This window comes from Ammospiza caudacuta, chromosome 1 (assembly GCF_027887145.1).
Source record: "Ammospiza caudacuta isolate bAmmCau1 chromosome 1, bAmmCau1.pri, whole genome shotgun sequence".
Taxonomy (NCBI): Eukaryota; Metazoa; Chordata; class Aves; order Passeriformes; family Passerellidae; genus Ammospiza; species Ammospiza caudacuta.
This window is the reverse complement of record NC_080593.1, coordinates 132,814,527-132,838,568: the sequence shown is the minus strand read 5'-3', so window position 1 is coordinate 132,838,568 and position 24,042 is coordinate 132,814,527. Positions and strand designations below refer to the sequence as shown.

Genomic DNA, 24,042 nt, shown 5'->3' with positions numbered 1-24,042 from the left:
GGGAAAGAAGGAAATAGGTAGCCTTTCTGGTTGTCTTTAGTGGAGTGCTCTGAAATGTTTGGACTTCAGTCAAGAGAACAAAAGCCCTCTTGTTGGTTTCTGTGGTTTTGGGGTGTGCCTACACCCTAAAAATGTAGTAGGATTTATTTTGGAAGCCTTATTTGGAGCTTTCATCACCACCTTGATGAGGAAGGGAGAGCTACTATCAACTCCCCTGTCTGGCCAGTTTCTGGCTTAATCCAGCCAAGACAGAGAGATCAGTAACAGTCTGGGCAAATTCTGCCTGGACCTGTCTTTCTGGCCTTGAAGAAAGAATGAGATGTTCACCAAGATTTTTTGCTGATGTCTGTGTAAGTATGGCTGATGATCTATACAATGGGAAACTCTGGAAGTAGAAGATGTACCTGTGTTTTAATACAGCAACTGGTAATGGTTCACTGTGCTGTCTTCAGCTGCTCATTTTATATAAGATCCAGTTTGGGATTGCAGCCTTCGAGTCCTTCCTAACATATTTTTCCTTATGGCAAAGGGGAGGAGGACTGTTCTTCTGCAAGAAGCTGTGGCTGATGCAGCAGCCTGCACTCCCACAGCCTCTGACACGGATGTGTTGGGGATGAAGGGTCCTTAGTGATCTCTAGAAAAGGTACATTAGGAGAGCCCAGACATGTCCCTTCACTGGTGCAGGAGCTATTGCAGATTCTCAGGGTTCTCTTGCAGATTCTCACAGAAGCAAGGATAACCAGTTTAGGCAAATCAAAGTTGTGGGGAGGAAGGAGAAGATTTGGTTTCTTGGTTTTCTACTTGTTAAAGAAATTGTCTAATAGATTTGTGTTACAAAGACATTAGTGTTCTTTTCACTTATTGAAGCAAAAAGTCAATTAAATTACCTTTGAAGGTTTGGAAACTTTTTGTTTCCACACCTTCTGGCATTTTTAGTTTAAAAAACCACCATGATAGGGAAAAAAAATCCAAGCATAGGTCTTGTATCCTTGTGTAATCATCTTGCGTTCATGGGATGCAGAAGTTTAGGCTGATGTCTGCTGCTGTGAGGAGGAGCAGGTGGGGATTTGGCTCTCCAAAGGTTGCCTTACAGTGCAGGGGTCCTGCCCCTGAACGGTAATAAGCTGAACTTTGTTTATGTTGCAAAGCTGAGCATTGCAGAAGTGTTTCAGACATCTGCACAACTTCATTCAAGGTCTTCTGTCTCGTATGCCACAGACCAGTCCCCAGTTCAGAGACAGCCTCCTCCTCCTGCCTGCCAACCCAGCCCTCCCAGTATGGGACACAGAAGACAAATAATCTTAACCTTTTTGTGACACTTGAGATAGCTTCTGGCACTGGGAGGTTTGCACGGTCGAGTCCTGGAAGGTGTGATGGGACCTGCAGGATGCACTTGTCCATCTGGGGCAGGAACTGGGAACAGGGCAGTGTGCCTGAGGCATCTCAAGCTGTGCTAGGTGTCTGTGTTTAGGAAGCTCAACAGGACTCCCCTGGCCACAGCTACAAGATTTCCAGTGATTAAAATAGGATTTTGGGCATGGAGCTCAATACCAATACCTGCCTTAAGGTAGGTAGAATCTGAATGCCCCACTTCAGGTCTGAAGCTGAATGCCCCACTTCAAACCTGGCCCTGTGGGCAATTTGGGCTCTCTAGGAATGGATTTTAAATTCTCTGTGCTTGTTTATGCTTTTTCTCTTCTCCTTTTTCCCTGTTGCTGATGAGCAGCAATGGTACTTCACCTTGGGGCCAGGAAGCACACCAGTATCCTGTAATTGCCTCCCAGACCTTTGTTGGGAAGTTGCTTTTGTATAATTGTCTTGTTTTGTTCTTGCCTTGTTTGTTCCCACAGCCTCCTATTACATTAGGACTGTTTGTCCCTTTTGGAAGGTTTTCTAAGCTGCTGTAAGGTAATTTCATCTGTGCTGACCAGGACACCATTGTTTGTAAGTGCTTTGTTTACAGGTGTCCTTAGGGGGTTTTTGTAGTGTGTGGGCATTTATCAATAGCCTGGGTCAAAAGTGAAGAAGGTGGCACAGGAATAGGAACTGGAGTGCTGTCTTACACAGAGGGAGTAAGTTCTTATTGTCTGCATGTAGAATAGGTGTGCATAATTACAAGAAACTTCAAGCACTTTTTAACACAGTCACAACTCCCTTTTAGAGGTTGGCTTTAGGTCAACTTTCCTGCTATGCTGTAATTGATAGGTACACAAGGCTCTTTTACATAGAAGAGAACTGTGAATTTTGAACTGGTTTGTCTGGTTTCTGTCCCATGGCATGACAGATACAGGATGTTTAATTTTAAGCCTTAGTAGAGTATACTTCATTCTCATTGTGCATGAGACAGTACAGTAAAATACACAGTCTGCAGGTTTTACAAACCATTGCATCCTTCTGGGATGGCACAAGTCTGAATAGTTGTGTCTTGAGGATCTCAGTGACTGTATCACAGAGCAGCAGCTACTCCTTTGGTTTCCTTTCCTCCAAATGGCACATGAAAAATCTTATTTCTAAAGCATTATTTTCAGCATGCATTCTCCTCTACATGCTGGATGGCATTTAGAAGGGATCTGTGTTAATATTGATTTCATGACTGAACAGGGTAAAATTAAGAACTGGAGGAGAGTTATAGTTCTCCAAGTGTGGAACAACGTAATTTTCATATCCATCAACAAGTGACTATAAGAAGCAGTGGGAAAGGTAAAAAGTTTACCTGGAAGAAGTTTTTTTGGCACATAATGCTGTGCTAATTATCCAGCAAAATTGGTTTTCTATACAGCCAAGTCTGCACATTTAGTTTCATGACAGTGACATCCAGGAGCTTATATAGCTGGAATAGCTGCTGTTGTACGTGGCCAGAGAAACACAGCTGCTTCTAGCTGAAAGAGCTCTGCAGTCAGGAATTATGCTGTGGTTGCTATTTTTCCCCTTCCCTATAAACTGTCCAGAGAAATGAGTACTTGCTGTTCCAGCCCAGGGACAAGTCACCTACTTGGTTGGGTTATACCGTGTCATTGCAAATGAACAGAGGTCTCTTATTGAAGCCATCAGCTGCACAAGTATGTGTCTGGAGCCCCAAGTCATGGGGTTTGGGTTTTCCTTCAGCACATCTCATGGCAGCTCTGAGGTACTGAGGTTTTTTCAGAGTCTTGCAAATGTGCTGCTGTCACAGTAATTGTTCCCTTGGAAGATGCAGATAATATGCTGGTTTTGTAATGTGCCTCTCTACCATTATTCCAAAACTCATTCAGACCTACTGGAACCTGATGTCATACATGCTGTTTCAGTCAGAGTTTGACTGCCTTGCTTACCATGTGTTGGAAAGACTCTTCAACTGTTAGCTGAGGAGTCTGAATTCAAACATAAAGTCAGGACTGTGAGCACCCTGCTGGAGTATGCCTTTCTCCATTGATGTGTTAGGACCTTTTGGTCCTAAATTTAGCTACTCTGCATAGATGTAAAATTAGGTGCTTGAAATACAGAGTGACTTTGTCTCTCCGCCTCCTCAGTCTCATCTGAGAGTGCCAAAGCTCTGAACTGGATGAACCAGCACGAGGCCAGTGAATTCAGAATTTCAAGTGAACTCTATCTGTAGTGATTAAACCTAATTGTACATGGGTATTGAGAGGGAAGGGCATGTGTATGTGACTCTTCAAGGACTTGCTTTGATCCTCTGTCTCCCTGTGCCAAGCAGAGGGACACAGTGAGTAGGAGTAGATGCAGATAACACTGGAAAAATACTTAAGGTTTCATCCAAGGCTTATGTTATGTTTCAGGCTGTGGAACTTCCCATGAGGCTGGCTGAAACCCCCATCCCATGTAGGAGACACCATTGAGGTTTGGTGACTGCAGGCAACAGCAGGGCTGAGTGAGGAGCAGTGCCCATCTTCGGAGCTCCTGGTCCAGCCCACCATGCTGGGCACTTGCTAAACATTCAGAATTTATTGATGAATGAATACATCGGGCAGGGGGTGCTTTTAACATAGTTGTCAGCGGAGACATGTGAATTCAACCAGTGATATCCCTGTGAGGGAGAACTGTTTCACTTTTGCCACACTGAACTGAGTGGTCTAACCTAGTGTGTTTGTGGGACAACCTCTATGACCACTTCGGTAAAAGCAAGGGTCTCTGTCACATGAAGCCTGGCATTGGGGCAGGGTGAAGGTGTCACCTTTTTGGTATCAGAGGGGTGAACAGGTGGTGATGTTAGTCATGCTTATATACCATGTCAGAAAGAATTCTGCAACAACCTGTGCACAACAGAATTAAGGAAGGTGGAAAGGCTGAGCATTAATTCACTCTGGAAGCCATCTCTTGCATAAGAGGGCTGGCCTGGGCCTGCTCATGTCCAGCTGAGGCAGCAGTGTAATCCAGGTGTGACCCTGTCACAAGGTACACTGAGCCCCTGGGAACCACCTGTCTTTAGCTCTGGCCTCACTCCAACCTGGGTCAGAGTGCCCATGTCTCCTTCTTGGTCTTCCCCTGCTTAAATAGAAACACCTTCAGTTTTCTTGAGCAAGGAGGTCGGCTGCTGATTTGCATAGCTTTTCTGCATAGCTGATCTGCATAGTGTCTGTGTAGCTCCCTAGAGCAAGGGACACTTACATGATAAGCAAAATTTGTCAACACAGATTGTATTGTTAAAAGAAGTAAGCATTTGAATCCCCTGCACCACAGTCTTAATCCCACAGTCATTACAGCATCAAGCAACAAGTCTGAGAGAGATGTTGAGTTTGATGCTGTTGTTTGGGATGGCTTCCCAAGCTGGAAGCAGCCAGACTCCATTGATGTCATGGGACCACAGCTGCATCCTGTCCTTTCTCTGAGCACCTCTCTTCTGAGGTACTGAAGTTTCACAGAGTAGGAGGATGAGGGCTCTGATGGGTTACTCTGTTTTGTTTTGGCAAGTCCTCAGGGTATTTATTGCAATGGTGCATTCAGAGGGGATGTAAAATGCCAAATAGCTGCCATAACTGGATGTTTTACGGTACTTTCTGTGCTTTGCTTTGAAAATACAAGCCTGAGACTTGACATGTGCCAGGATCACTGTGAATGCAGACTGAATCTGTGTTTAATTCCTCTTTAGTGCTGGGGTATAAATAAGAAATATGTGCCCTGGAAATTTTTCCATCTACTTGCAGAGAAACAGTAATGGAAGCTCAGCATTGAGACTGATTGATTACTCACAGATTATAGAGCAGAAATTGCAGACAGTTTTACTGTTTAAACACTGCTTGGTATTAAACCACTTTTATAGCAGATTGGAAATGCAGATGTCCATTTAATCTGTTTGGCTCCTTCGGTGCTGCATAATGTCGTGAATGACAGCCTTCTCCAATAAAATGGAACCTTCAGCTGTGTGATTCAGTGGAGGAGGCTTGAAAGTCAGGGAGAAGCTCGCTCCTTTTAGCAACTCTTTCAGTGACATGAACTTAAATTTATAGATGATAGGGCTGATTATAAATTGATAATGGCATATCACAAGATATATAGGATACTGTATATTTCGTTTATACATCAATAGTGGATATTAAGTTAGTTTCCTAAGATATTTTAAGATAGAGCAGTGGGGTGAGGTATTCTAAATTAAATCTTATGTATTGATTTTAAAAGAGAACAGACCAAAAAAAAAGCAGTACTGTTGTAGCCCTCCCTCTGTATGTGGTCTGTATATATTGAAGTTTTGTGGTGGGATCTTTAAGTGCCACTTTTATCCTTTCTTTCAGCAAGTGCTAAAGGACTGATTTTGGCTGCTCCCAACCTAACTGCTTTTCATTTTGTGTTACCTCTGAAATGTGGCACCGAGAGTAGTGAACACAGAGAGGGGAACAACACAGCCCTCTCCCATCCTCACCAAATGGGGTTTCAAAAAAACAAATCCCAGTGGCTGGCCAGAGCCTTGCTAGGCTTGCACTGGAGCTGTCACAATGCAAGTGGGGCCAATTAGTGTCCAGTGGGCATGTGCCTGAAGATAGCTTGCTGGAAATCCCTCCACGGCTTTCTGATGACAAAATGAGGATTTTCTCTCTGAATGCAAATGTTGTGCCACTTCAAACTGGCCCTGCTGGGAAAGTAATGAAGAAAATGCTGCTGAAATTTTCTGTAAAAGCAGGCTGCAGCTTGCCCAAAGGGATGCCTTTGGCTCCCAGTGCTGTTTGCTGCCTGCCTGAATCTGGTGGCTGCTGAGATGGTGCTGTGAGAAGCAGTGGTGTTACTGTGCTGTGGCCCGTAGCTGCTGGCACTGTGGGCAGGGGTCAGGTGGGATGGACCTTTTCCTCTCATTTCTGCCCCACGGTCTGCCATAGGAAAGGGAGTGACCTCCAAAGCAGATTTTGATAATATTAGACCTGCAGAACATGGCTTAGTCTTTCTTTTTAAAATTATAGACCACCTCATGAAGGACATGGTGTTTGGGGAGAAAATAAAGAGCAAGTTCTGCCTTTCTGGGAGGCAGCAATGCTTCTGACACAGACCTCATTCCAGAAAGTGAGACCTGAGGCATTATCCCACTGCTTTGTGCTGTGTTTTATGTAATTTTTTTTGGTGATGTTCTTCATAACCATTCATTTTCCCCCCTTCAAACTAACTTAAAAAGAATGAAGTGGAGGCTTGTTAAGCCTTTCAGTTGCACACATCTGAGCTGTAAGCCAGTACTAATCGGCTCTCCCAGCCCACGAGAGGCTTCCCAGGGGATTGCTGTGTGGGCCTGTGTGTGTGCACATGTAATTAGTGGAGGAAGGACGGTCCCTGTCAGGAGCTGGGCTGGGGCTTTGGTCTCCAGAGGGGGCCATGCTCTGTCAGGCTGTGAGGTGAGCAGTTTCAGCACAGCTAACTCAGGAGGTGTCAGCATGTCTTGATAAGACAATTTTTCCTGCAAGCGAAGTGCAGTTATATATTTCACTGGACAAGTATCATTACTTTATGTGGGATGTGTCCAGTACAGACTCGCGTTTCTTGAATGAAATGGGTTGATGCCTCTCCTTTATCAAATGACAGTAGGTATTCTGTTCCTCTGCCTAGCGGTCCTTGTTTATGATGTCATTATGAAGTAGAATGAAGTGACATGACTTTAATTTTCAGCAGAAATTATCTCCACCTTCTCGGTTCTCAAATGCTGCAGTCATCATCTGCCCTCCTTCAGTTGTTGTCCCTGAGAAAGACATAGGGAAGTGTTTTTTTGATCCTTTGTCTTGTCAAAGCAAATAATCAAATGCTGCCTTCGATGATGTAACATGTTGCAATTGCCTCCTTATGTTCTTCCTCCTCGACTTGCCATAAAAAGCTGCTTCCATTTGTGTTGTTTGGAGAATTGTATTTATTGATAACTTCTTGATCTAATTTGCACATGTATGTTTATGAGCAAACCTGATTTACACACTTCTTGCCCTGCCCTTTGAGGAGAGGTTTATTCTTGATCAGTTCTGTACGTTTTCTACTAAAATAACATTACATGAGCATTCTATACTTCTAGCTGTATAGATGCTTCTGTTTAAAGGTTACTTTGTGTTGCATTGCTGTCATTTGGAATGCAGTTCTTGACCTCTGTATTCTTAGATGTACACCTGCAAGTTTGTGCTAGTAATGTTGCTAAACTATTCTGCATTGTCTTGGAGCGGTCTGAATGTCTTGCTATATGGTCTCCCTAAGCAGAGTTTTTACACCTTCCCTCTTTGTCCTTGGATTTTTTTTTAAGCTCATAGAATCCAGGGAGGTGAGCAGGTTGGTGCAAGGTCAGGTCTGTTAAGCGGCTGACATCTATAACACTTAGACTGATGAAACCCCTTTTTCTGTGTTCCATTTCTAAGTGCTGAGTGACCCTTTTCCTGAAGCAAACAGAAACAGGAGCTAAGAAGCTTTCTAATGCCATCAGCGTAGCTACCTTTTTTATTGCTTGCAGAGAATTTGCGTGATTTGAATTAAAGTTTTGTTATTAATCTTGGGATATCCTTGCAAAGTGCAATTGCTTTAGACATACCTGCAATGAAAACTGAAGGGAATTTGTCCATTTGATTGACAGCTATATGGAGCAGATTATGTGCTGTATTTTTGAAGCAGAACTGTTGGAAATAAGGTGCAGATAATTGGAATACATCTGCACTTTATCTAGAATAACACAGGATTGACAGGTTACTTACTCATTTTGTCTGCTATTTTTGCCAACCTTTAACCATGTTAAGTAGCAGAAAGATGTCAGTGCTGAATTAGGTACTTCCATAGGACATTGGTTAAAAGCTGTTTTTATGGGACTTGAAAGCATTATAGAATTTATAACTTATAAAACATCCATTCTTTCCATTCTCTCCACAAGGTACAGGTTTAACAAGGAAATTGGAAAGTTGATTTAATACCCAGAAACAAAAAACCACTAGCAAAGACTTTGTGGATTAAAGTTTAAATATCTTTCTTTTACCCTTCTCCCTGGGCAGCTTCCATAGTGTATCTTGGTCCTCAGCTGGGAGTCTGTCATCAAGTGTGATACAGAAATTGGTATCAAATCTAAATCTTCTCTGTGCCTGTGTGGGCTGTCAGTTTAGTAAATTTTATGATGTGCCCTTGGATTAAAACAACCTAGGTCCTAGTAGTCCTGATGACACCAGGGGATAGTATGGGTCACTGGGCACACAAGCTTTCAAGATACGAAGCTTCAGAGTAGAAGTACAAGCAAGAGCTGCTCCCTCAAACAGGATCCCCAAGCAGCATGGATGTGGCTGCTCAGCTGTGGCTGTTGATAAGTTACATCCAAGGAAGAGTGCTGTGCTAGCACTGGCCTTCTCTGTGGATACCTCCAGGCACGAGCCTGCAGAACACCGAGAGATTGCTTTTTGATGTATGCTGATATGTATCAGGTTGAGATTTGCTTTTCCTACCATGCCAAAGAAATCTGATCCACAGGCTGGAGACCTTTATCTGATAAGAGATTTAAGAATTGAGCAGAGTGTTCAGGATTTGAGTTCCAAGTATGAGAAATTTACCTCTCTTTATTGTTCTCTTCATCACCCACCCCAGCCAGCTGATGTATTTTCTTACTCGGGAGGTAAATACACTTGCCATGTTCTGTTTCTCCACTGTGTATATATATATATATATATATATATATATATATAGATATACATACAAAAAGGCAAAAGAAAGTGTGCAAGTTAGAGAGTATGGTCCCAAAACCACATGGATTCAGTCTGTCTTGCCTGTTGTGCATTCACATTGCCCCCTTTAGGATGTGGCTCAGGTGCAGGAAAGAATTCCTGGCAGCAGGGCAGTGATCTGTAGGGTATTAGAAGCATAACAGGAAAGTGGAGGGAAAAAAGAAATAAAAAGAGAATTTGACAGACCTCATTCTGGTTTCTGCTTTGTTGCTCCCTGTTTTGTGCTGTATTGTAAGCAGTGCTTTAGCAATCGTACAGACAAAGCCTAACAAAGAGACTTGCTTGCTGGCAGAAAGTTGCTTAAAATAACTTACTGAGGATAAAGAGGCTGCCCAGGTCAATAATGCTGTGAAATCCTCAATGTGCAACAGCTCCCAGAGGTTTTGTAGGCATATAGATTTTTAAAAGCTGTAGACTGTTGATAAGGCAATAAAGATTGTAGAGTGGTGCTAACCTTGTATTGATGGTGCGGGGACAGATATATGAAGATTTGAGATTGGGCTATAGAAATACAGAAATCTTTGTTCCCTTCAGCAGAACTCTGATTTAAAGTATGAATGCTAGAAAGAAAGATAGATAGAATTCTTCTTTGTTAGAAGATACTTAATACCGTTAAAGAGTCTTTGTTGTATTTTACTCTTCAGTCAGATCTATGACCGTTTAAAATCCTGTCAAACAATTTACTTGGCTTGCTTTCCATTGAAGCAAGGGAAGTAGATTTGTCAAAGACAGTGTAATTTATCCTTACCTTCATTACAAATGTATCAATTCTTTGCTCATTTTATACAGCATTATTTTTAAAACATTGGCTGAAGGTAATCAATATGAAGCTTATTTCAGTTCTATTAAAAATAGTTGCTTATGAGAACTCTGAGAGATTGTTATTAATAAAACTTCAATTAAATCATCATCTTTCTTAACCATGCTTTAAACCAAAACAATTGCGTGCTGTTTGAAATGGTCCCTTATGTAATTCCAGTTGAATCTTTAGTTTTGAGAAATTCCTGTATCTTCAGATTTTTTTAGTCCGTGTTCTGCCATGTGCACAATTCATAGGGAGGCAGTAGCACAAGGGAAAAAAAGAGGAAAGAGGAACCTGTTGGGAATCTGGTGTCAGCCCTTCCACTGCTTGTGGAATAGCCCTTTTATTTTAGTGTACCTTCTACAGTGTAGTTTCAGCCTGATGCTCTCCATGTCCTTATACATTTGTGGGGGTTTTTAAGAACAGACACGTTTGCTGGTTCCTCTCAGGAATAAGAATGCTTGTTAATTGTTGCAGTGTGGAAGTGCAGTGTGGAGGGTCCCAGCAGACTGCCTCACCTTGGCTCTGCCTTGCTTTGTCTTGCTGTGTAGGTGGTATGGGCAGCCGTGTGGGGAGACATTCCTAACTATACAGTTATTACAGAAATTATCTTTTAATGGTTCTGCTCAGTATATCCATCTAGTTTCTGAACACAGCTCAGGGCTGTGTATGTCTTCAGAAGAAATTGTCCCCATGGTTCCCTTGTGCAGTCTGATGCAGGGAGCCGGCTGGGAAGTCAAAGGCAGAGGGAGGGTAGGAGAGACAATCCTTCCTTCTTGCCTCAGCCCCAGCTGGCCAGGGATTTGTCTGGAGCTGCTGGCAGGAGGCTGTGTGCCCCCCAGCACAACCCGTCTGCTGCCTTTGCCTGGGGAGCCAGGTGGGCTTGTGTCAGTGCTGCACCAGTTCCTTCTCCCTGCTGGTGGAAGGAGGGGAATCGTGCCTGAAGGGCACCATACCAGACAGAAGACTGCTTCTGAAGCCACATAGCTCGTACAAGCCACCCCATCTCTGATTTCACTCAACTGCTTTATAGTGGAAGTTATTAGAATGATGTTTTATCCTGTGTGAAGGAAACTCATTTCTTATCTTTGTAGGCATCAAAGAGGATATGAAAACCAAGCCTTTGTAGCAAAAATTCAGTTAAGTAAGATGGGATCAGAGTGCAGAATCCAACAATTTAATCTTGGAAACCAGCAAGATGAGTTGACACCAGGAAATAGCAATAAAATCATCTTTGTTGTCTTTCTGTTTGGGGATCTGGAATACAAAGAGGTATCTCACACGGATGTACCTGGTGTCTCCACGCTGTCTGTGTTTGCTCTTGGTGTGGGAAGAGTAGCAGTGATACCTTTTATCCATCTGGCAGCAGAGACTGTGGCCTAATTTAACCAAGTTTTGAATTTACTAGTGCTTTTGACCTAGGACAAGCTAATCCTCTACCTCTGTGCTTCCAGACACCACCAAACAAGCTGGAAGTAGTTATCTGAATAAATAAAGTGATTGTTTTCCTGGACTGGAGAAAGAAGTCAGCATATCCAGCATGTTCTGGCTAATGCAAAATTTACATTGATCCGCAGTTCAGTTTGCATTTTGCATCATTATACAGTCCCATTTTGAGCAGATTATCTTTTCTACTAGCACCTGAAGTTATATGAAGATGATGATTTGGGTGGTTTTTTATATTTGTTTAAAGAGTGATTAATTGTTCTTGTGTTGAGTGCCCAGTCTACATATTCTGTTGCAGTGAAACTGAGACACCTGGTACAAAGGTGTTCCATGTAAGCATACTTAGAGCTTATTTGAGCTCTACCTACCTTAACTAAGAATCTGGTGAGCCTGGGATATAAATGTGCTACCACCAGCATTCCTCTCTGTTCTAGAGAATCCAGGATTTCTCTTAATTTAGTGGAGTTAACCTTCTGAAATAGGTTGTGGGCGGGAGGGAAGTTCCTGCAGCTAATTTCTACAACTGCACACAATTTTAGAAAGATCAAGCAGATTGTAGATCTACCAGTAGTAATTTTTCTGCTTGTAGGCAGCTTTGGTGGGATGTCACCAGAAGTGCTGGTGGCTGCAGGTGACAAACAGGAGTGTCCACTGAGGTAGTCACAGAGCTTGTTGCTCAGTGGGTAAGATTATGCATTACAGAACTGGAAATGCTCACTCCTTGAACTGTGAAGTCTGATTCTTCCTCATCTCAGACAAATTTCAGTTGCTGTGCATAACATGTGCTAGCAGTATTTAATTGCTGATTATTTAAACCATAATAATATAGTTGTTTTATATGTAGCTGTCCTATTTATGCAGAAGGAATGTAACTGAGTGAGACAGTTTATTGCCAATTCCTGCTACCAATGGCAAAGAGATCTTAATTTAAGTGATTACAGGTTGACTCTCAGTTCCTCATATTATTTTGCTGAAATCTGTGGACTGGAAAGGAATCAATATGGGGCTTCTGAAACCTGGTGGAGGTTTGCAGTGCTCCACTACGATTGATTACAGCTGCTTTTGTAGAGCTTTAAAAAGAACAATCTGTATTAAAAACATTATTCTTTGGTATGAACTAGAACAACTCCAAATAGGTTTCCATGGGGTCTGCCCTGCAATTTGACCACTTGAAGGGATTGCAGTAATCACCAGTGGGCCAGGGCTGTGAGGCAGAGGAAAGGCTATTAGGTGGGGAGTTATTGGCATGCATGCCAAAGAGGTTACCCTGGCAGCTTTAATCATTCATCCACACTCTCAAGAGGAGGGAGGAAAATGTAAGTGTTAGTTCTTCTGATTGATTAGCAAAAAGGATCAGTAAAGCATGAAAGGAGAGAGGAGGTGTGTGTGGAAGAGCCAGTGTGCATTAGACTTAAAAGCACTGGCTGGGGCAGGTACTTGCAGTTATGACCTCTACACCAAAAACTACCTGCTTCTGCTGTTACTGTCAGACTTGTGACTGGTGATTCAAAGACAGGCTGACCTCTGCATTCACCATTGTCAAAGGAGTGCGTTTAGCTTCTCAGTCTTAGCTGTGCCTTAAATTTAACCTGTCTGCACATGGGCTGATGTGTCCTTAAAAAACTGATTAGCATTTTGAGCTGTGACAACAATTTGCATGGTGATTTTGATCCTATTTTTAGGGAAACCAATGGATGCTTCTTGGAAAATGTGCAGGAAATTGCTGTGCTAATTGAGATTAATCAATCTGTGATGCACATTGCTGGCTTCTGATGCTGTTTCGCCTGTATATTGCCCTTTAATATTTCAGTCTGGAGTAGCTCTTTGGAAGCTGATCCAGCTGCAGCCCCTTTAAAATAGTTTCCCTGTTGTATTCCCTGTGCCTACGTCAGAGGCAGAGTTGAAGAATAAACTCTTCTTTGCACCAATTGATGGCTTGGCATGAAATCTTGGAAGGGCTTTGAATCTTGTAATTTGGGGATACCCCGAGAAACTCTGATACATGGGAAACAGAATTCATATGTACTGTAACTGACTGTTAAGCAGTCTTGAAGTTTTCAAGGTGAAGGAGATAACTGCAGTGTTCATTTCTGGGTTTCACGTACAGGAAAAGACGATATGGTGTGAAGTTAGAGAACATCAAGCTGGGGGATCACATAAACAGCACAGCAGTACTGTTTGACATAGTTGACATCAGATTTGGTGGGCCCCTCCATAATTTTTAAGTCACCATTTTGAAGTTGGAGTAAGTTTTATGTGGTTATAGAATTAGGAAGGTCTGTTGGTCCTAACCTGTAACCTATGCAGAACTGCTCTTCAGTGTACTATAGTGGTGGCAAAGATCCACAGAGGTGAAGGCTAATTTTTGCAGAAAGTTATTATAACTAAATGAAGGTACAGGTAGCTTTCTCAGGGTAGATGATGAATATATCTTTGGAGTGGTGTAACTATGGTCTCTTTCAGCTAGGAGTCCTTTAACACTCCTTATGAGCTTAAGCCTAATTTACAGCCTAGGCAGGCTGTAGGGCAACTGATGTGTAGACCATGGAGGAAGTTTGATGTGTCCTTCATCACATGCTGTTGGTACTCCAGTAAGGACAAAAAGCTCTTGCTGCTAATCTTGCTCATCTCCCTCCTGCATCTTCATACAGCAACCTCTGTCCCACCATGGGCAAGACAATTTTTGGGTAAGGACTAAAGTTTGGTCTCGTTGTGCATCTAGTAGATAAATGATACACAGCTGGAAATCAGATGCCATGAAAATAAATGGAAAGAGAGGCTTTTCCCTTTGGAATGCATCACAAACAGTCCAGAACTTCAGAGAAGATTTATCTTTCTCCTAAGGATAGAACAGGCTTCAGCTCCAAATCTGTAAGCAGGCCAAAGACTCACTGCACAGTTTGGTGAGTCTATATAATGGGAGGAAAAACATTTACGGTTAAACAAGATTTCCTGTTGCCATTTTAAGTTCTGTTACCACACAGTGTGCCATACGGCATGTAATTGCACAGTAGGGAATATTTCTGAAGGCACAGATGACAGTTAGAAAACAGGCACATGAGTTTCTGTGGCTTCCTGAAGAGTGTGAACTCAAACCTATCAACTGCAGCACTGTAATTTCTTCGGTGCATGACCGTAAGTGAACAGTAGCTGATGTGCTGGTGGCCTGTTGGTTTCTCCCTGGATGTGGTGTGGTTTTTTCACTGTGAGCCATGGCATAGACTGCTGAAATTCCTGACACCAGCAAGACTTGTTTTATTAATGCCATCCCTGTCAAACACGCCTCTGTTTTGGTAATTAGTCTGGCATAACAGATTGTGTGCATCCTAAAAGCCAGCATATTTAGACTCTTGGCTCTGACATGAGGCAATCTCTGTAAATCAGCTCTTCTGGTAGACTTCTGTATTGTTGAGCACTAGCAGTAGTAGAAGTAGTTTGCAGTACTTGTGTTTATTTTGGGCTTTCTTTCTTTCCTCAACAGCCACGAACGTTCAAACCCTTTCGTTATCTGTCATGAGAGATTGGAGGCCTAAGGCTATAGTTTTGTGCAGGATCAGGAAGTTACACATGAGGTACAAGGAGCGTGAATAATCTTTCTGGCAGGTGCTCCAGCCATCCTGCTGTGCACCATGCAGGATGATAGTGCCACTATGGGCACCAACACCATCGCCAGGGGCAAACACTGCCCTGGTAGGGAAACCCATGCAAAGCCAGTTTGCTCTTCCACTCTAACCTGAGGAAGGACAGCAAATGTCCTCTAAGATTATAAAAATACCTGTGGAAATGAGCTCTCCAGAATGAGTCAGGGCAGTCAAGGCTTGTTATTTAACTGGCCAAAGGCAGCAGTGGAGGAGGGGCTGGCTTTTGCAAATCCAGGTAGTTGCCATTGCAAGGTTTCACACTGGGAGTGCAGATAGGCACAAGGATTGTCAAGGATTTAAAGCCATTTCGAGGTAAAATTGGGAGATGGTAACTGTCAGAATAATTTTGAGGAAATCAACAATACAGATAATTGTCTTTTGTATAAAACCCTTGCTCTCAAACTTGGAAAATTCAGTCTGTGGCCTGTCGTTATGGAAATAATATTTTGGCTGTGATCACAATGACCCAGACTGTGGTGCAGGGCAGGTCTCCTGCAGCCAGTACCTGTTCCACTAATACCAGCGTTGTGCAATCAGGATGGTTCCTCCAAGGAAGAAAGTTGAGAATCCTTAGAGTGTTGTGCTTATAGGATGTCACCAACTATTAGTATCTTCCCAGAAAATCCCACAACCATACAATCCCACCAGCACTTCCACTGAAGGCTCCACTGTGGTTGTCACAGTGCACCTCAGGTGGGGTTTGCTGGGAAGATTTTGTCCTGTGAGTCCTTAAAAGTGGTCAATGTCACCTTGGAAGGAAATGGGGTTTACTTCTCTCCTTTCTGCTGTGGCCAACCATAGGACATATCAGTGAAAGAGAAGGCAGACATCTGTACAAAAACAATTAGTGGTAAACGTACCTTGTAACATAAAATCCTTCATCGAAATTACATGTTTGTAGCTGGATACATGTGGGCAGCATAGGAAATTGCAGACTGAGGGAGCCAGGAGAGGCTCATCTCTGAGAACCAGTAATACAGTGAGAAGTGGAAAGTGGATGCTGATCTGGTTGGTATGCTTCTCCAAGAAAACATGATGTTTTGAGGTGGAAATCTGATTTTGAAGGTTTGTACTTTTTTTAAATCATGCCTCTCATTCCTGGACAAGGTTAACAAACTCTTGATGGGACAGTTTCACCTTTCCTAGTATGATGAAGGAAAGCAAAGAATTGGCAGACAATGATAGGAACACACCTGCTAGCTGCAAGGTCAGCAGTGCTGAGGTCTGTTAGGACTAAATCCTGTTGCATGGCAGATGATAGTTCCTTTTGCAGGAAGCCTAGAGGGAAATAGAGCTTCTTCACACGACTGCCTTTTCTCCAGCCTTCAGTGGGAACCTCTGCAATGACTCTCAGGCCTTAGATGCATGCATTCATATGGTTAGCTTTCCAAACATGTAGTGTACAGCACTTTAGGGAACTCAGACTCACCAGCTGAGCATGCTTTTATACAGGCATGTATGAAACTGAACTGTGTGTTAGTACAAGAGAAAAATCTGTTTTCTTTTTCTTACATGGAAGAACTCTGCCTAATCAACAGCTGTAATGCTTGCAAGTTTTCAAAGACTTCTGGCTTAGAAATTTGTAATACAACACCACTTTTAAAATATTAGTCTCTGGTTCTCTGTGTACTAAACGGGTTATATCTAAAAGAATTCCATCTGGGGAAAAAGGGAGGTAAAGTATTGTTAGTAACACAGCTGCAAACCTCAAATTCTCTGTCCCATGCATATACCCAAAGACCGAGAACAAAAATTTGAGTTGTAAATAATAAAGTGTTTCCTTCCACATGTCATCTACTCGTTGCTCCAGTGTCTGAGTTTAAACAGCCATGACAGCCATGGTAGACATTACTCCTTCAATGCTGCTCACACCAGCTTTCTTGGCTTCATCCATATGGCATAAAAGTCTTTAATGTCTTACTCCTAAACACCCCCATGGAATGGGAGGACTGACAGTAAGAGCAGCACTGCAAAAGGGAATGGCTATGGCAACAAGGCACTTTGTATTTTTTCAAACAAAATATGCTATCCATTCCCAAATCTCCTGTTGTCTGATAATTGTTATAAATTTTTTGTCATTGTAATTTTGATGAATGATTTATAGCTTTTATGAGATTATGAGACAGGAAAAAGGGGTTTTTGCTTTGTTTCCTCTCTCAGTGTCAAAATGAGGAGTTTGGAGTTTGGTTTTTTTTTTAATATATCCTGCATGATCCCAGTTTATTGAAACAAAATTTACTGTAAATGTAAAATAAAGTAACATAAAGACATTGAGATTTCAAATTCAATTTATTATTGGTATGGAAATATATTTTATCTAGTACTAAATGGGTGCTAATCTATGCTATTTCCATGAGATTTAGATTTATGCCAATGTAGCCAATAACCAGGCAGGAATCCGTGATCATTGGCATGTAGCATGTGAAGTATTTAGGTCACAGGATTTTGTAGCATTATATTCTTGGAATAAAAATGTAAGTGGGATAACAATGATAGACGAGAACGCAATGTCTGTCAAAAGGTAACAAGCAGTTTTGTGGCTTCAGGGCCAGATTAAAGGGCTAATAGCAGAGACATCCTTGCCTGGTGTTCTGCCGTTTTAATAGGTCTGAAAATAAGGCTGTTACATAAAAGTGACATGAGTGCTCTCATTTCAATTGTTAGCCACAGGAAATAGTCACTGAAATATTTGGTCTTCATAATACCTGAAAATAGTTTTATGGAACGAGAATTTGCTAACCTTTAAAAATTTTCCTCCCAAATATATTGAAATGCTAGTACAGACCTTTCTGTGTCCAAGCCTACTGACAACAGATTTGTTTTTCCTACTTGTCTTTTGTGAACATCCTGGAAGTAATCCATGGACCCCCATGGATTCCCAGCTGACAAGTGAGAAAACATTTCTAGAGCAAATACTAAATAAAGTTTATTTTAACATATTTTACCGGTGAATTGTAAAGCATGTCTTCAGTGCTTGGTACTGACTTAAACATCATAAGGTATTCTTTTATTTTCACTATTTTTCTCTCATTTTTCTATGCTTAATCTTCACTGAATTCTTTTAATGGCTGTGGGTTTTTTGTTAACTGTTGGGCTTTTCTTTTTATTCTGAGCCTTAAGGCAGTTTTCATTCCAAGTGGCCTAAGGCATCTGTGTGTTTCTGAGCAACTGGGATAAAAGGTGCAAGCTGTGGGTGTAGAGGGGGTGCTTCTACCCCGAGTCTATTAGCCAGCTTGCAAAGACAGTGCAGTGAATGCATTTTTCTGTGCAGATGCTTGTAGATTTTTAAGCTAGAATATGCCTCTTTTGCCTTTGATTTGAGAGTATGCTTGCATCCTGCCTAAGTTGCACCAGACAAGAATAATTTGTACTGAAACAGGCTGAACTGAGGCAAGGGGCTCTCGTCAGAGAGGCTGCAAAGCATCTTCCTCAAGTGGAGCTAGATGGCTGATCTGAATGCACTTGCAATTCACTGTACCGTGTATTTCTCCCTGTAGTAAATATTGTGCTGGTTCTGTAAGACTGTGGGCAATAGTCTGCTCCTTCTGACGGAGTTGTGCCATCCACAGTACTAGATATTAAATAATGTTTCACATTGCATTCTTTGTATCCTCAGAATAAAATACAACAGATACTCAAATTCCTGCTGAAAGCTGCCCAGAGTTCTCTTCCATTTCTGTTCCTCTGTTCAGCTGGTTTAAATCCTGAGAACATCTCAGCATAGTGAGAAATGAAAGCTCTTGGCAGCCAAAGAGACATAATTCATTGAAAGAAAGGGAGTGAATATGATGGTGGGGAGCCTGGCTGACCAGGCACTTGCAGCTTGGGCTGGGTTGGGTTAGCTGCTCATCTGTCTTACAGAAACTGAGTTGTTAGAAGAACTGTCACGAGTCATTTCTGTTTTTTCTGGGTTCTCTGAGGCTGGAAAGAGCAAGAAAGCAGGTTGGTTGTTTTGAGTGGGGAAGGAGAAGTTGGTGTTTATATTTTGAATCCTCTTGATACAGTTTGCTTCTGGTACAGAGAGAAGTTGGAAATGGTCTAGGGAATAAATTTATTGATAAGTTCATATTTTTACTGAACGCTAAAAATTCTGGGCATGGCTGGTGATGCTTCTGTTTTCATGAAGACTACCTTACTTTTGTAAACTCAGGCTGTGTCTCACCTCTTACCAAGAGCAACTTCCATTGCTGGGAAATTCCTGCATGTAGATATTATATTTTTTTTTCCCAACTTAGCATTGGGTAACATTCACTGCCTCTGATACCTTTTGAATGTTGTATGCCTTTTCTATACTCACAGCCAACCGCCTGCATGTCCTTTTAAAACAGTTTTGTTTTTTCCTGCCTGATATTGAGGAGTGATCTGTTTTGTACCATGATTGTGTCTGAAAGCAAAATAGGGTGAAGTGGTTTGGTCCATTGTGGCAGCTGGATCAAGAGCAGGATATTTGTCCTGGGACGGGGAGTTGTTTTCCTATACGGAAACAGCCTCAGCTGTGTCTTAATTACAATACCACCTATACACCTACTAAGGTACTTCATGACTTCCCTTGGAGACATCTTTTAAAGGAATTAAATTGTTTGACAGTGACCAGACATCATCTTGAATTTCTGCTTTGGAGTGCAGCCAGTTCCAGGCAGACCATGTGAACTAACAGCAGCAGAATCAGAGCAGGTTTTTGTAAGCTTGTCTTAATAACAGGGCACTGTTTGCCCCTCCTATATATCCCCCACCTAAGATGGCCATAGGAGGAGTAGACTTTGACCAAGAATCAAGTGGGATTTCCTTTCCTCTGTAGAGGAGATCTACAGGGGTAACACTGTTTTAGTTCAGAGCTGTTCAGAAAAGTGTTAAGTATCCCTCCCCCATGCAAAGATCTTTTACTCTGAAATACATTAATAATCAGCATGGCCTTTCTGATTCTCATAAAGATTAATTTTTTATTGTAGATGAAACTGAAGAGCAGTGTTCTGCCGTGAAGAAGCTTTAAACAGGAATCTGTTGCCAGAAAAAAATCGTGAAAGGAAATCACAGATGTCTTTTAACAATAATTTTAGACCTCTGGGGAGGATCTCTGAGGAAGAAGTTACCTTGTAAAGTCAGATATGAGTCTTTGCATACAGGAGTTACCCCATTCACAGTTTGGTACTAGTTCAGGAAAGTTACAGTGAATGTGGGTGGAGTAAAAGGGGCAGTCAATGCCATGCAGTAATAAGTAAATTGGAAAAATTTGGGACACAGAGCAGCAGAATTGAGTGCTTATATGAGATACTGAATATATGAATTTTGGTATAGCATTTTGTTATTTAGGGTTTTTTTTACTTGAAATTCCATTTATAATTGTCATTTTTTCTTCAAAATTCATGACAAACAGGCGTTGACAGAAGTGCTGGTTAAAGTAATAGGACTAATAGGGGCAGGTACATTCTCAGTCATCCAAGATACCTGGGTCTCCCAAGAAAGTTTATTCTCTGTTAAGAAAGCACAGGCTGTGGTGGAGGCAGACAATTCTTAGTCTTTCTAAGCCTGAATTGTCAATTTAAAAGGTGGCTGAGACCTTGCTCTATTTTGAGCTCATTTTAAAAGAATCTGTCTTTAGTGGGGAAATATCTGCAGATGTAGAAATGTGGTGATAGTCACAAGAAACCTGATTGTTAGCCTGTTGAAGATGCAGTTAAATTTTTGGAGAGATATGTTCATTTAGGAATTGGAACATGATGCTTTTTGATCTGGCTGGAAATGTCATAATCCTTAATCAATAGGACTGTCTTAGAAACATTTGTAGTCATTCATTCTAACTACTACTAGAGAGTTTAGTGAGGTTTGTCTTGATTAAACTCTGAGATAGTTTTTCATACATCCTTTTGTTCCTTCTCATCTGAGATCAAATGAACAGACTTCATGTGACAGACTATAGATTTGTATATTTGAGATCCTGAAAGAAGGCTTCAGTCCTGGGATTTGCTTCTTGTTACAGAAGCTCTGCAGAGTATATTTGCAAATCCTATTTATTCATTCATGCATTTAATGAGATGAAGTGTGGTTTTCATTGTGCAGCCTTGGGGTTTTTTTTTTTTTTTGCACTGCTGTAATTTTTACAAATTTCTTTAACAACTTAGATGAATGCGTGGCAGAAACTGAAAGTACAAACTTCAGTGTGCCACCATCAACTTAGAAAATAGAACTGAAGATGAAGAGACTGCTGCGCTGGAGAACTGGTATCTTTTTAACCATTCCCTCTTATCTGTTTTCCAGAGACCAGATTTGACCTCTGATAAAGATTTATACCTTGACAACAGCTCTGTTGAAGAAGCATCAGGCGTCTATCCAATTGATGATGATGATTATTCTTCTGGGTCAGGTTCAGGTGAGACAACATGTCACAAATTGATTTTTAAAAGTGTAAAAAGTAATGCAGTTATTTGAGGGAAATACTTGCAGTGAATATTGTGAGTGCTTTGCTATTTACAGAGCACTGGGCACCCCTGTGGGCTGGGTTTTAAGTATTAACTTTCTGCTTTTTACTCTTACTCCTGAGTTGCATCATTTCACCACGTTATTTTCTCTCTGCTGGCTCTCTCCATTCCCTCTGATTTCTGTGTAGATCTCCCTGGAGTTTAGAAATAAGGATTATAGAAGGCTTAGTTCTCCCATGACATAGTACTAATTTAGCACTCTGTAGGAAAACATAGCAGCAGCGTTCTTGTTTTCTCTTATATGCAGTCAGGTTCACGTAAACATGGTGTCCATTCCTTTTCTTGTTTTCTTTTACATTTAGAAATCTAGATACTGCCAAAACTGTGAGTTTTCTCTGAGGAAATTACATCCATGTAATGAATAAAGAAATTCTTAAATACAACATCCTGAGTTCTCAGACTTAAACACTCATTAGAGACATGTAGCTAGCTCAGAATTTTTCAAAAAAAGTGTCAGTGAAACCTCCTTAATAATTTCTCTTTAAAAGTCTCTTTGAGGAGTGTCTTCTAGACTTGCTTGGAGACTCCAAATGTTAAAAGCTAAATGCAGGATTTTGTAGTAGTTCTGGAAAAGACATTTCCTTATTGTTATATTTGCTGAGCTGTTGTGGAAATCCCATTTATTTTCCCAGTGTGTTTGTTATTCTACTTTTTTTTAACTATGTCTTGATGCTTACGTATAATTTGTGTACTTTCAAAGCATGAACCCTTCTTCTGGTGCCTTGTCTGTGTTACTGTAAGGCACACATGAGATTTTTCAGATGGATTTTTGGGGTTTTTTTCTGCAGACATCTGATTGTGTTGCCAGGAAAATCCAGGCCCATCATCCGTACCTGAATGATGTCCTCTGTTTTGGGAGTCTTCTGTTGGGGTAACTTGACATCCCAGGGTGATCAGAGGCTTAACTGGACCTCCTTGATGTAGACCTGTTTGAGGAGAAATTCAGTATTTTATTTGAAAAGAGTATATTAGTGAATTAGTGATTTCATTCAGTCCCCGGGACTGTCTGAAGGCTATTCTGATCTCCAGAAAAATGTGCTTTCAGTCAGCATCCCATTCTGTCGTGTCTTCAGATGCTGGTGACTTTGAAAGCTTCAGAAAAGGAAATAGGTTGACAATAAATAGTTGTATGAGGAATGGTCTAGTGTAGTCTTTTTTCCATCCCTCTGTGGTGTCTGGCTGTTTCTAATATGGAAGATTCAAAATTCAGACCTGCTTTTGAAGTGAAAAAGACTACACAAGGACTGGCTTCAGATCTTACTTATCCAGGATTCAACAAAGGAAGCATAGGATCCTGCACCTGAGGAGGAATAATAACTCCAAGTACCAGCACAGGCTGGGGGTTGACTCAGCTCTGCAGAGAAGGACCAGGGAATTTTGGTGGGTGACAAGCTGACCATGAGCCAGCAGTGCCCCCGTGGCCAGGAGTGCCAATGGTATCCTGGGGTGCAGCAGGAACATCAGGTCAAGGGAGGTGATCCTGCCCCTCTGCTCAGCCCCAGTGGGGCCACATCTAAAGAGCTCTGTCCAGTTCTGGGCTCCTCAGTACAGGAAAGACAAGGAGCTACTGGAGAGGGGCCCAAAGATGATGAGGGGTCTGGAGCATCCTGAGGAGAGATGGGGGAGCTGGGCCTGAGAAGAGATCACATCAGCTATAGCTGTTGATGAGATCCCTCCTCATACCTCAAAGGCAGATGCCAAGATGACAGTGCCAGACTCTTTTCAGTGGTGCCCAGTGACAGGACAAGGAGCAATGGCCATACACTAGAACACCTCAACAGGAGGAAGAACTTCTTGACACTGAGGGAAGCAGAACACTGGCACAGGCTGCCTAGGGAGGTTGTAGAGTATCCCTCCTTGGAGACATTCAAATCCCATGTGGACACATTCCTTTGTAGTTTGCTATAGGTCACCCTGCTTTGGCAGAGGGGTTGGACTGGATGATCTCCTGAGATCCTTTCCAAGCCTAACAATTCTGTGGTAAAAGTGAAGCCAAAAAGAGAGAAACTACCTCTAGACTTCACCAACAGTAACACCTTGTCTTTCTTCATTCTTTTCCTGTGCTCAGCTTTCAGCCATGGGTGGAAGTTGGAGTGCACTGCTGCTGTCTCTGGCAGGCTTTGTTTCTTTCCTACAAGAAAACAGGAAAGACTGAGACAAGCTGGATGCCCCTGCAAAGAGCTCATGTGACAGTATACCCAGATTTAATATTTTTGAACCAAGCAAAAAGTCTTTAGATCAGGGAAGCAAAGTATCATCCTTTGCACCCTACTCCAGCTATACTTACTGCTCTCTATTTTCTGTAGAAAGTATCCTGCAGATGTACCATTGATCAATGTTTCTCATTTTATGTTCAGTCTCTCTTTTACTGGATACTTAGTGATGTAATGTAATGTTCCTAGCAGGAAGAGCCTTCCCACTCAAGCGTGGTTTTCTTGCTATGTAGCAAGCATAGTCCAAGAAAACAGATCCAAGATGACAACATTGCTGACTCCTTTCTTTGCTGTGAAAATTGTTAGCTGCCAGCCAGGCCT

At 41.9% G+C, this 24,042-nt stretch overlaps 1 protein-coding gene across 1 annotated transcript in view; it reads left to right on the top strand.

Moving 5' to 3' along the window:
- SDC2 (syndecan 2) overlaps window positions 1-24,042 on the top strand; it is a 59,704-nt gene that overhangs the window by 27,209 nt on the left and 8,453 nt on the right. The window contains exon 2 of the mRNA XM_058823286.1: window positions 21,288-21,399. Within this exon, the coding sequence (XP_058679269.1) occupies window positions 21,288-21,399 (112 nt within the window). The remainder of the gene's footprint in view (window positions 1-21,287; window positions 21,400-24,042) is intronic.